Source organism: Protomyctophum parallelum (assembly GCF_964188405.1).
Source record: "Protomyctophum parallelum genome assembly, chromosome: 1".
NCBI classification, from domain to species: domain Eukaryota; kingdom Metazoa; phylum Chordata; class Actinopteri; order Myctophiformes; family Myctophidae; genus Protomyctophum; species Protomyctophum parallelum.
Window position 1 is genome coordinate 81,555,360 of NC_139697.1, and position 14,551 is coordinate 81,569,910.

At 42.6% G+C, this 14,551-nt stretch overlaps 1 protein-coding gene across 1 annotated transcript in view; it reads left to right on the plus strand.

The window, feature by feature from the left end:
- Positions 1-14,551, plus strand: part of doc2b (double C2-like domains, beta) — a 148,036-nt gene that overhangs the window by 103,950 nt on the left and 29,535 nt on the right. Inside the window, exons 3-4 of the mRNA XM_083773201.1 lie at positions 8,747-8,821; positions 11,977-12,086. Of these exons, the coding sequence (XP_083629327.1) occupies positions 8,747-8,821; positions 11,977-12,086 (185 nt within the window). The remainder of the gene's footprint in view (positions 1-8,746; positions 8,822-11,976; positions 12,087-14,551) is intronic.

Sequence of the window (14,551 nt, forward strand, 5' to 3'; positions counted from 1 at the left end):
AGAAAGCTTAGAGAAGGAAAAGACACCAACGTCATGGTGTCACGTGACTGGACGCCGGGGCTGCGCCATGACACCCCAGTGAGCTGTGGCGTCCCACAAGGAACCTTTACTGTTCCTAATTTATGTTAACGACGTGACTTCAGCTTGTGACTGCAACTTGTTCCTGTTCGCAGATGACTCAGCACTGCTGGTCTCGGACAGGAACAAACTGCAGGTTGAAAAGACCCTCAGCTCTGAACTCGGTAGAATCTGCACCTGGCTCGCTGATAACAAACTATCCTTACACCTGGGAAAAACTGAATCCATCCTCTTCGGATCAAATAGTAAACTCAGCAAGGCAGATGGCTTCTTGGTTAGAGTGGGTGACAATATTATCACACGAAAAGATGAAATTACCTACCTAGGTTCCATCCTGGAGGCCAATCTTTCCGGTGATAAAATGGCCACCAACGTAATCAAAAAAGTCAATCAAAGAACAAGATTCCTTTACAGGATCTCCTCACTGGTCAGCAAAAACACCTTGAAGACCTTAACAGGAGCCCTCGTACAAGGTTTCTTTGACTATGCATCCACCTCTTGGTACCACAGCACCTCAAAGGCCCTTAAAACAAGGCTCCAGACCTCCCAAAACAAACTGGTCAGGCTCCTACTTGGCCTCACCCCCCGAACCCACCTCACCCCTGCCCACTTTGACAGGCTGGGATGGCTTAGGGTCGACGACAGAGTACAGCATCTTGCAATGGGTCTGGTCCACAAGATTCGATACACCACCAAGATACCCATGTACCTGTCTAAATACTTCCTTAATGTAAACGAAGTCCACACCCACAACACCAGAGGGAGTGCAACAAACCATGTACAACCCAGATTCGGCACAAACAAGGGACTAAATTATTTTCGCTCCTATGCCACCAAAATGTGGAACGCTCTACCAACAGTCATTAAGACATGTGAATCCCTTGACTCCTTCAAAACCGCTCTCAAAGGGCACCTACGGATGGCTGCAATTCAAAACTGGCCTCTGTAAAATCTGAATCCCCCCCACCCCCCCCCACCCCCCCATTTTCCCTCACTGTATATTGTATCTTTTCCCTTTTTTGCTTCCCATATGATGAATTCCTGTTCTGTACTTTAGCTACATAGAAATGTCTTTTAAGCCTTGTACAAAGCCAACTCCAGTTGTGACAAATCATAACAAACACAATTTTTCGGGCCGAACAAATAATTAGAAAGAAGAAAACAACGGCAGGTTAAAACACTCTTTTACTTGTTTTTCTTCTTTGTAATTATTTGTTTGGTCCAAAATAGTGTTTTGTTGTCATGATTTTTCACAGTTCGAGTTGGCTTTGTCCGTGGCGTAACTGTCTTTAAATAAATACTTTGTGAAATGTCTATGGGAAAAATGCATTGGGAATCATTTTCTGGGCCTGGCGTCGTCGTGAAAGGGGGCGGGACTGCGACGCTCTATAGAGGGTGCATGACATAATCATCAAACCAAGAAAGCTTAGAGAAGGAAAAGACACCAACGTCATGGTGTCACGTGACTGGACGCCGGGGCTGCGCCATGACACCCCAGTGAGCTGTGGCGTCCCACAAGGAACCTTTACTGTTCCTAATTTATGTTAACGACGTGACTTCAGCTTGTGACTGCAACTTGTTCCTGTTCGCAGATGACTCAGCACTGCTGGTCTCGGACAGGAACAAACTGCAGGTTGAAAAGACCCTCAGCTCTGAACTCGGTAGAATCTGCACCTGGCTCGCTGATAACAAACTATCCTTACACCTGGGAAAAACTGAATCCATCCTCTTCGGATCAAATAGTAAACTCAGCAAGGCAGATGGCTTCTTGGTTAGAGTGGGTGACAATATTATCACACGAAAAGATGAAATTACCTACCTAGGTTCCATCCTGGAGGCCAATCTTTCCGGTGATAAAATGGCCACCAACGTAATCAAAAAAGTCAATCAAAGAACAAGATTCCTTTACAGGATCTCCTCACTGGTCAGCAAAAACACCTTGAAGACCTTAACAGGAGCCCTCGTACAAGGTTTCTTTGACTATGCATCCACCTCTTGGTACCACAGCACCTCAAAGGCCCTTAAAACAAGGCTCCAGACCTCCCAAAACAAACTGGTCAGGCTCCTACTTGGCCTCACCCCCCGAACCCACCTCACCCCTGCCCACTTTGACAGGCTGGGATGGCTTAGGGTCGACGACAGAGTACAGCATCTTGCAATGGGTCTGGTCCACAAGATTCGATACACCACCAAGATACCCATGTACCTGTCTAAATACTTCCTTAATGTAAACGAAGTCCACACCCACAACACCAGAGGGAGTGCAACAAACCATGTACAACCCAGATTCGGCACAAACAAGGGACTAAATTATTTTCGCTCCTATGCCACCAAAATGTGGAACGCCCTACCAACAGTCATTAAGACATGTGAATCCCTTGACTCCTTCAAAACCGCTCTCAAAGGGCACCTACGGATGGCTGCAATTCGAAACTGGCCTCTGTAAAATCTGAATCCCCCCCACCCCCCCCCACCCCCCCATTTTCCCTCACTGTATATTGTATCTTTTCCCTTTTTTGCTTCCCATATGATGAATTCCTGTTCTGTACTTTAGCTACATAGAAATGTCTTTTAAGCCTTGTACAAAGCCAACTCCAGTTGTGACAAATCATAACAAACACAATTTTTCGGGCCGAACAAATAATTAGAAAGAAGAAAACAACGGCAGGTTAAAACACTCTTTTACTTGTTTTTCTTCTTTGTAATTATTTGTTTGGTCCAAAATAGTGTTTTGTTGTCATGATTTTTCACAGTTCGAGTTGGCTTTGTCCGTGGCGTAACTGTCTTTAAATAAATACTTTGTGAAATGTCTATGGGAAAAATGCATTGGGAATCATTTTCTGGGCCTGGCGTCGTCGTGAAAGGGGGCGGGACTGCGACGCTCTATAGAGGGTGCATGACATAATCATCAAACCAAGAAAGCTTAGAGAAGGAAAAGACACCAACGTCATGGTGTCACGTGACTGGACGCCGGGGCTGCGCCATGACACCCCAGTGAGCTGTGGCGTCCCACAAGGAACCTTTACTGTTCCTAATTTATGTTAACGACGTGACTTCAGCTTGTGACTGCAACTTGTTCCTGTTCGCAGATGACTCAGCACTGCTGGTCTCGGACAGGAACAAACTGCAGGTTGAAAAGACCCTCAGCTCTGAACTCGGTAGAATCTGCACCTGGCTCGCTGATAACAAACTATCCTTACACCTGGGAAAAACTGAATCCATCCTCTTCGGATCAAATAGTAAACTCAGCAAGGCAGATGGCTTCTTGGTTAGAGTGGGTGACAATATTATCACACGAAAAGATGAAATTACCTACCTAGGTTCCATCCTGGAGGCCAATCTTTCCGGTGATAAAATGGCCACCAACGTAATCAAAAAAGTCAATCAAAGAACAAGATTCCTTTACAGGATCTCCTCACTGGTCAGCAAAAACACCTTGAAGACCTTAACAGGAGCCCTCGTACAAGGTTTCTTTGACTATGCATCCACCTCTTGGTACCACAGCACCTCAAAGGCCCTTAAAACAAGGCTCCAGACCTCCCAAAACAAACTGGTCAGGCTCCTACTTGGCCTCACCCCCCGAACCCACCTCACCCCTGCCCACTTTGACAGGCTGGGATGGCTTAGGGTCGACGACAGAGTACAGCATCTTGCAATGGGTCTGGTCCACAAGATTCGATACACCACCAAGATACCCATGTACCTGTCTAAATACTTCCTTAATGTAAACGAAGTCCACACCCACAACACCAGAGGGAGTGCAACAAACCATGTACAACCCAGATTCGGCACAAACAAGGGACTAAATTATTTTCGCTCCTATGCCACCAAAATGTGGAACGCCCTACCAACAGTCATTAAGACATGTGAATCCCTTGACTCCTTCAAAACCGCTCTCAAAGGGCACCTACGGATGGCTGCAATTCGAAACTGGCCTCTGTAAAATCTGAATCCCCCCCCCCCCCCCCCCCCCCCCCCCCCCATTTTCCCTCACTGTATATTGTATCTTTTCCCTTTTTTGCTTCCCATATGATGAATTCCTGTTCTGTACTTTAGCTACATAGAAATGTCTTTTAAGCCTTGTACAAAGCCAACTCCAGTTGTGACAAATCATAACAAACACAATTTTTCGGGCCGAACAAATAATTAGAAAGAAGAAAACAACGGCAGGTTAAAAAACTCTTTTACTTGTTTTTCTTCTTTGTAATTATTTGTTTGGTCCAAAATAGTGTTTTGTTGTCATGATTTTTCACAGTTCGAGTTGGCTTTGTCCGTGGCGTAACTGTCTTTAAATAAATACTTTGTGAAATGTCTATGGGAAAAATGCATTGGGAATCATTTTCTGGGCCTGGCGTCGTCGTGAAAGGGGGCGGGACTGCGACGCTCTATAGAGGGTGCATGACATAATCATCAAACCAAGAAAGCTTAGAGAAATTGTATGTCTCTAAATGTCTGTATGTCTTTAAATGTTTTGATGAATTGAACAATGTGGACCCTGTTGTAAACAAGTGTAATGCTTAATTGGGTCGTCCACTCACAGTTGACAGTCTTTGTATTGAGTTTGTGCTTAAAATGTACTGTAAATTCTACAAACTGTTAATAAATATTTCAATCAATCAAAAAAAACCACGCCCCCATGTGCCAAAATTCACACTGGAAGTTTAATGAATACATGGGAGTGGATGGGAGACCGCTGGACATCTTGTAAACAAACATTATTATTCATGAACGATAGCGACCTTTGTCATATAATCGGTCCAGGAATATAATAGAAGACATATGACAGATTGTTTTCCGACTGGGTGTTTTTCGACTTGATAACTGTTTAATTTTATTCAGGAATTTAAAGAGCACAGCTCTGGTACCTCTGGGCTGCATGGGCTTAACCTGACTCCGCCAGCTGGTGGCAGTATTGGGTTCACAATCCTGCCTTCAAACCCCATAGGCCTATATTGTTTTTAATTCATCAACATTACAAACTAAATAACGCTTAAAAAAATGTTGAGAATAAAGGATTTTGCAATATTACAAGTCAGTGGTGTTTGATGAAATACTTTTTTTCATATTAACAGTAGCCTTAGGACCAACCCGCCTAGTATAATACAACAGTAGTTTTAAGTAGTACACAGTGACGAATCTGCTGCCGAAACTGCTGGGAATGTATTGGAGTGAACGGAGCAAAGTATAGACAAGCATATAAATAAACACTTTCTGAATGATTGAGACCATTGTAAAATAAACGCTTCTGTAACATAACATCACACATACTTTCTACTGTCTTGAAGTCACCAACAAGTACCCAGTGGTCTAGGTTTACTGGCGCCCACCTCCCCCTTTTTTCACACCGTGTAAAGTACCGTGCCGAATTCAAATAGCCACTACTTTGCATAACAACAGCTTTCACTGTTTATATACCTGAGCTGACTGTGAGCGCACGTAGCCGGTAAGCATGCCATGCACACTTGACTTACAGGAGTGTGGACTACTGCTGCTGTGTGGTGTTCTCCTCCATCAAATAACAGTTACAGATATATTCGTCCAAAGCAAACCTTTTAGTTTCGCTAGTGTCCAGTAAGGATGTTTGTCTGACCATTTTAAGTCTACTATTGTGTTTTAGGCTTAGGCTATACAGCTGTTCTGTGTGCATGCCGCGATGCGTGCGTGCGTGCGCGTCACGTTCCGTGGTACCAGTACAATTTCATTTAGCCAGTCATTCATTCATATTTAACTTGAAACTGAATAAGGCAATGTCTGGAGTTGATAGAGCAAGCATTAACTTCTTTAAGGTATGCCTATGCCTACTATATTTTGAGGGACACTTAAATCGTTTAATTACCTCTACATTTCACATGCAAATATTATACTTTCACTACAATTATTAGTTATTACTAGACTACTATTACGTTGTATTGTACTACTTAAAACTACTGTTGTATTATACTAGGCGGGTTGGTCCTAAGGCTACTGTTAATTTGCGTATTTATTCTGAAACTTAACCACTTGTAGAGCATATTACATTGTGATAGGCTACTGCTAGGCAACTTTTACTTTAGTGAAAACACCACTGACTTGTAATATTGCAAAATCCTTTATTCTCAAGATTTTTAAAGCGTTATTTAGTTTGTAATGTTAGGCTTTTGAAGGCAGGATTGTGAACCCAATACTGCCACCAGCTGGCGGAGTCAGGTTAAGCCCATTCAGCCCAGAGCCGTACTGTGCTCTTTAAATTCCTGAATAAAATTAAACAGTTAGCAAGTCGAAAAACACCCAGTCGGAAAACAATCTGTGATATGTTTTCTATTATATTCCTGGACCGATTATATGACAAAGGTCGCTATCGTTCATAAATAATGTTTGTTTACAAGATGTCCAGCGGTCTCCCATCCACTCCCATGTATTCATCAAACTTCCAGTGTGAATTTTGGCACATGGGGGCGTGGTGGGGTGTCATGGTGCAGCCCCGGCGTCCAGTCACATGACACCATGACGTTGGTGTCTTTTCCTTCTCTAAGCTTTCTTGCATCAAACCAGGAAGTTATGCAGGAACGCCTACTTTCTGGCCTCGACAGCCCATACATCCACACAGAAAAGTCATATCTGATTGCATTAAACAATGTTAAACTCACTTTGCATGTTGCTTTGCCACTCTATTTGCCACTCGATGTGACATTCACTTTAAGCATGCGCATACCCTCTATAGGGCATAGCAGTGGCCGTGATTTTCTGGTTACAATGAAAGATCGGCCATTCATTTTTCACAGAATCAAAGGTGATCCTGGATGGCTTGATTGTAGGCTTAAACTAATTGATATAAATATTGTTGTAAAGCTCTATGAGTCTATGGTAAAAATGAATGGCCGACCACACCCACTGCTATGCCCATCTCTTCACCGAAAATAGCTAATCTAGATGTTATTTTTTGCCGGATGTTCGAATCTTTTCACTGAATGGCTGCCATTTAGGAATGGTCCACGTGAGCTCTTCGGTGGGAAATGGGAGAGCAGTGTGACGCGTTGTGAGCTTGTAGATCTGCTATTTAATCATATCAGTCTTAACAGGCCACTTAAGGCCCAGGCCGTAGCGTAACGGTCTGGGCACCGGACTGGTAATCCAGTCGCAGTGTGCCGCGGGTTCGACTCCCGGACCCGACACGGCCTTTACTGCATGTCATCCCCCCATCTCTCTCCCGTTTCCTGTCAGCCTACTGTCTGTCCCTTCAAAAATCAATAAAAGGCGTAAGCCGCAAAGAAAATATCTTAAAAAAAAAAAAACAGGCCACTTAAGTCCCCTAACCTCATATCAGTCTTAACCGGCCACTTAGTCAGTTGACAACGTGCGTCATCCCTGGTAGCTGTGATCAACCGCACAGAATGCAGCCTACTGAGATCTTGGTAACGGTAGGTCAGTAGATTGGCTACGGAGAGCATTCAATGCTCTTTTATGTTTCTATGTTTTGATGGCATTCGAAACAGGTGTAGCGCAGGAGAAATTGGGTGCTGATGATCGGTCTAGTAGTTTGTAAGATTAGCTCATTAAACAAAAGGTATGCATGCCTGGCTCAGGCATGTGTCCTCACCTTACCCTTTTTGTTACTAGGGTTACTACTCATCTGTACTTGTTCTCTACACTTACCTGGATCTTTGTTTCATTCTCACTGCAGTGCTGCTAGACCAGTGAATCTCCCTAGGGATTAATAAGATCTCTCTCATCCTATCCTACACAGACAATTGCTGGAACAAGGAGGCAAATCAAAATCTTTTCTTGAATTATATCTTTCAGGGCCAAGGTTTTGATTTTTTTCAAAGCTCAGACATGAAGCAGTAACCTAATTTACGCTATTGAAAGATTGTCTTTGTGACTCTTCCCCTTTAACTGAAATCAAACTGCTGTGGTTTATCCATTCATTGGGTAACTCTGCCTCCAACTGCCTGTTAAAGACATCCTGCAGTTTACTCCTCTTGCCAGTAATTAAATAGTGAATCAGATATAGGCTATCTAATAGCTCATATCTAATGACAGATGCTGTCACAGAAAAGCTTATGAAAGATTGATGTACAAAGTATCCAGTAATCTGGGAGTGTGTCTGGTTATCACATTAAAACACGTCAAGCTAAAACAATGTTTTTTAGATGTGCTTCGCTTACCGTTTTGAAAAACCATTTAGCCTTAATTTGACCGTTATTGGAAAAGCAACTTTCATCCCTCTCATTAGGGAACCATGCGGGTGTCTTCTACAGAGTAAGGGCCGATTCATACTCCTATTTTACCGCTGTTTCGGCACTGTAGTGCCGAAATGATTTCGGCTCGTCAGACATTTTCAGTAGCACCGAAGAGCCGACTTTAGGACGGTACCCGCCCCCCCCCGAACCTCAAATGACGTCAAATTGTAGGCTCTACAATTTTTGTCAAGAATGTTTTGAATATAAATAAAGTTATTTTCATTATATTATTTAACATTTACTTGTTTGCTTTTTGACATGCCCAGAAAAGAGATGCTAGGGTTCATGTGGTTAATGTCCAACTCAAGGGCAGCATGATGCTAGCAGCTGAGAGAGAGTACGACAATTCTCACTGACATTCCCCGCCGTGGTGTCCTCAGCCAATCCTGGAATTTAAGGCCAGGTCAGGACGTGACTTGATCATTCTGTTTTATGCTTGTCTTCTACAGGGGCTCAAGCCGATGGATCATAATGGGCTCTCAGATCCATATGTCAAGTTGCACCTTCTGCCCGGGGCCAGCAAGGTATGTGCAGTACAGTACATCTATTAGTCCTAAGTGATACAAATCTGAAAAATGAATAATCCATTCATTATGCTTCTGTACATATCCACCTTCTCTGTATCACTCAGGCAGACCTTTCCCTGGCCTAAATAATGAATAGTGGAATCCCCAGTTTCATGTCATTGTCCGACCTAGAATAGCCCAGATGCGTTTCCTCCGCAGAGGTCTCCCATTCGACCGGGACAGTCGCCTTCCCCTCTTCCCCTCTCGTTTTATTGCTTTGGCAGTGTATTCTGGCACATATACACGACACGTACGGCTGCACAGGCTATGCTCCACTAACTGTCAAACCAAAACCAGTAACCTGCCTGCAGGAAACAGGTTCCTGCAATGATACAGAAAAGATGGACTAGTGTAGCTGATGTTTTATGTGCGTGCATTGATGTACCAGCTCAGTGGCCTTGTGGTTAGAGTGTCCGCCCTGAGACTGGGAGGTTGGGTTCAATCCCCGGCCGGGTTATACCAAAGACTCTAAAAATGGGACCCAGTGCCTCCCTGCTTGACACTCAGCATCAAGGGTTGGATTGGGGGTAAGTCCCTGCGACATACTAGCGTCATGTCCAGGGGGTGTACTTGTACATCAAGCTGCCTCACGCTACAGAAACAGGAGATAGGCGCCTGCCCTATGGACCTCATGGCTCGGCAAGGCTACTTACTTATTGATGTAAGTGCGTGCGTGTTTGTATGTATACTTTCATACAATACAATGTACAATACATTGATATTTGGCCCTATTTTGGGGAAACGGCTGAACCTGAATACACTTTTGGAATGTTTGGAGAAGTGGCACAGTGCATGGGGAGATGAGGCTGAATATATTATCAGTGTGTTGTAGATGGATTAAGCCATGGCCAGTCAAATAATGCCCACTTTACATTACCTTTAAGAGCAGTGCATTGAAGTGCAACATGGAAGAAAATACTCTTTTGTGAGTGTAGTGAGAACTGATGTCCTTGTGTGGGAGTTGTCAACAATGACTCTAAGGCCACTCAAACAGACTGCCAAGATTTCTCGAGAGAAAATAATAAATGTCTGGCACTGGACCATTGCGGCAGACTTGCTTCGAAGTCTGCCGATGTGCCGTATGTGTAATAAGCAGTATGTAATAAGCTGAAATAATAACAATTTTGTTGGACACACATGGATAACATTTAGAAGTGACAGCCATGAACACAGCACCTACTGTACTATGACTAATGGACTGACCAAAGGACACACTTTATTTTCTTATTGCCATTATTTCCTGCTATTGTATATTAATGCTGCTAATTTATATTATTCTTTGTTGCCATTTATTATTCCTGCTGCAAAGTTGAGGAAGCAAAACCTAACAATTTAAAAAGCCTTAAAATTATATTTATTTAGAAAATATTATATACTTAAAGGACTATGTGTGTGTGTGGTCCCTAATGTTCATGATAAAATACCACAATTTTGTTATACTCTCATAGGAGGGCTGTGGGCAGTTCAGAAACCTGTGCACCAGTGACATCATCGATAGGCAGATTATGTTTTAAACAAGATTAAAATAATAATATATATATTTTTAAATTATTATTATTATCGTTATTCTAACGATGGCTTCCATTATCACATTGCAACTTTTCAGGAATAGAAAGCCTGCAGTTTCTATTAGCTTGGATTCCCCATCAATATTTTGCAATAATAATGTTCTTGTCCGTTGTGTACCAGGATACATATTTCACTACCAACATAAAAAGTCATGTTTAACTTTCCCATTATGCAATTTCAAGGTTGTTAACTGATCAAGACAGTTTGTATGACAGTGTTTACTTGCCATCTCCTGGCCTCAAAGTGCTATCAATTGACAATATAATTGATCTGCTCCCTCAGACTGCTTCTTTCCCTGCTGCCAGCAATCCACTTAGCAGCTGCCAAGAAATGCCAATGAAATAAGCAAGGTGTCCGCCAACAGTTTCTCTCCTCTCCTTGAAATCTGTTTGCCACATGTGTGTTCTGGGGTCGGCATTAACATAATTGTATGGACTTCATGTACGTACACATTTCTCAATAAATGTTGTGGGATAATATTATACGGGAGAGAGGACGTAGAATACGCACATGGACAGGTGGGTGCTGGCCTAAAGAGACTTCTGGTTACAGATGGATGGAGCACAGATGAAGATCCACAGGATCGAAACGTCAGACGAATAATAAATACGTCTTCTTTGTACCCAATATGGTGTGCAGGCTCCATCCATCTGTAACCTATATTATATACCCCATAATATTTTATGATATGCCATGTCCTTGCGATTACTTCCCTTTCATGATCTCTATGGTGTGTGTAACATGACGAGCACTGGCTCAGGAGGTAGAGCGGCAGTCTTGGCGCCAGAAGGTTCTCGGTTAGATCCCCGGCTCCATGTCGAGGTGCCCTTGAGCAAGACTACGAACCCCTGAATGACTTGCCTGGTTGCCTCCATCATGCACGTGTGAATGAGTGAATGTAACGCACTTTGGATAAAAGTGGACCATTAAATGGTTTGCATTTTTCATCTGCTTTTTAATCAGCTCTGTGTCCTTGACTCCTTGTACGGTATATGCTTATTATGTGTGCATGTCTGAATTTGCATGCACACGCAGTACCGTTCCTATGAGAGCGAAATACTGATTGAGAGATAAACAATCTGAGAGAGCCTTGTTATCTGGAACACGTCCATCAGTCTAGCAAATCATCACACCAGCTAATTGATTAAATTCAACAGAATCAGATATTCTTCACCACATACACAATGTAATTATCATCTTGCACCGTTTAATAAGTGTGCCCCAAGGATATACCTACCTTGAAAATACTCTCCCCAGACAGCTACACTATTTTTCATCATCATTGCTGAATTATAATTGATACAGTGATCAGACATGCAAATACAATATTCTATACCAGCAGCTCTGGCATTAGGCTTGAATATTTATGGAGGCATTTCCTGCAAATCATCTAACCAAGCTATAGTTTATTTTTGTCTCGCTGATATGTAAATTGAAGATCATGGTGAACAACACATTGAATACATGCAAAGAATCCTGGTCGATTTAACAGGCGTTAAATCGACTTATTTTTTAACATTTCACTTTACACTTTGGTCTCCTAGGCCAACAAGCTCAGAACCAAGACCCTGCGTAACACTCTCAACCCCGTCTGGAGTGAGACCCTGACCTACTATGGGATCACTGATGAGGATATGGTCCGCAAAACACTCAGGTACAGTGACACCCATTATGCATTTTAACTCCACTTATCATCAACATATTTGGTTACAGCCTTTACCACTATTTATAAGCAATAGAGTGAATATATTATGCTTAGGGCCCCGGGAGGAACGGAAGGAAGGATTTAAACAAAATGCCACCAAACCCCATTCATCCAGTAGGTCCATAGTCTGGCAAAATTAACTGATACCATAAAATTAGTGTATGACAAAAGGGTTTTATTCAAAAACCTGGGCTGTTTCCGTTTACCAAATGTAATTCACAATATGTGTAGTGAAGGGCAAAGCCAAATGTGACTGTGATGCCCCATTGATCAGATAGCAGATGGGAAGTCCTGTGTCATCTAATCTCAAACTGAATTAGTACATTTGTTTGGATGGTTGCTGGTGAGATACATCTGTTTCCTTGACAACATCTGAGAGTCAGACAGCTACATGGAAAACAACCACTCCTCATTCTGAAATAAATGCTTCATTGTCTTTTCTGGTCATGTCAACCCAGTGGCTCAGTCATGACAATAGACCTAGAATGTGCTTCTCGTTTCGAACAAGGCCTTATCTCTGGTGATGAAATCAGGCAATGCAATTATGTGTCATTAGTTTGTTGGTTTTGTATTCTAGTAAAATATGGTGGGCTTTCTGCAGTCAATGGATATTAGTTTGTTGTGTCCATACAACCTGTTGGGAGACTGGAGGGACCAGCAATGCATGTCCTCTTATTATCATAGCTGTTTTATTAGAGGGATTATTAGCCGGCCATTTTATTTATTTTGTTTCACTGATTTGTTTTATTAGAAAAAGTGTATATATGCAAATGCTGGTAGAGTAACAAACATTAAACCCTATAATGTCAACATAATTACTTGTCATACTACAGTAGTTCTTCTGAATGGGACTAGTCTACGCTGCATCAAAACAATCTCGTCATTCCCCCAAGAGTTCTAGGCATGACACAGTAAGCTGTAAAGCTTGAAACTGACGGAGGATGCATTAGCAACAGGCAAACAATGTCTGAAGTGCACATAATGTGCAGTGTAAAATAAACACACTGCATGACTGACTGCACTAAATAATGACACTAGGATGCTCCACAGCCTCCGTTCACTATGGAATCTAGAATAGACTACTGTTTCACAATGGTCTACACACAACCGGAGGTCTGGGCCCCCCGTGAGGGGAGAGGCTCGAAGCCGTATCTGTTTGGAAGTAGTCTAAATTTGACACGTGTAGCACCAAATCATAACATGCTTTCATCCACTTTCACCCTGTCATTCTTATTTTGGGCATGTCATTAGATTGCCGAATCTAGCGCATGTGTGCGTGGAGGGTTTCAGCTTTTGTAAGAAGGGGGGGATCAAAGGCAAAACGCATGGGTAACACTGGTCTAGAGACTATACACTGAGTCAACCCTGGGAGAGGGAATTATATTGATTTGACTGACGCTTATGTAAATTGCACACTAGCATTGACCTGCGTACTGTACTGCTGTCTGTCTCTCTCTATTTCAGCAGAGGAACCATAAACTATGCAATATGATTTCATATCAAAGTAGAAAAGTGTACAGATCTCCGCCAGGCTGGAAAACATTTAAAAATGTGGACACATACAAACTTACAAGCAATATTAAAATGAAAATAGATAGAAACCACAAAGTGAAATGAAATACTGAATACATCTATAAATGTGCCATGTCTCTGTATGTGCGTCTGTAATCCACGTAACTCGCCCCAGCGACGTTCCACACCACCACAAGGAGTGCAGTGCCCGCCCTTGAGTCGGTCGGACCCACGGTTGTCCAGAACCGCCAAGAAAGGCCTTTGCACAGGCTCTGGACAGGGTCCAAATTAGCCAATTAATCACACCTGATCACCCCGAGATCTCCATATATGGAGCTGCCTGTTCTGACATCACAATGGTGTTCTGACATCTGCATAGATTCCATATTTGGGCATGCCTGACAAAGAACTCCATATATGGGCATAAAAGGGACACAGATAATAACTGGGTTGGGCATCCATTTCCAACTTGCATCGTTCCAAGTAGGCCAGTGCCCAACAGGCAGCGCTCTAGTATATATATAAAATAAAATAAATGTCCAAGAAATACAGAAACCAGAAACGTTCCTTAACTTCCTTCACACATTGTCTTTTCATGAATGTATCAAAACATTCCTATGATACCACACAACTCCTATTCACCAGATCTTGCGTAAGATTCCCATATCATCTTTTTTTGTTCCTAAAAAATGCAAGCTGAAAGAAAGGAGATTTGATGACAGACCAACCAAACAACCCTAATAATGTGTTGCATGATGTGAGGTTTTCACGTACATCTATTATCTAGCTGTGTGTGGCAGGTGCTCTCTCTCTCTCTCTCTCTCTCTCGCCTGCCTCTGCTGCTTTACAGTTAATTAAAACAAAGTGAAGTTATTGACTGACTGAACTTGCTCTGCGCATGC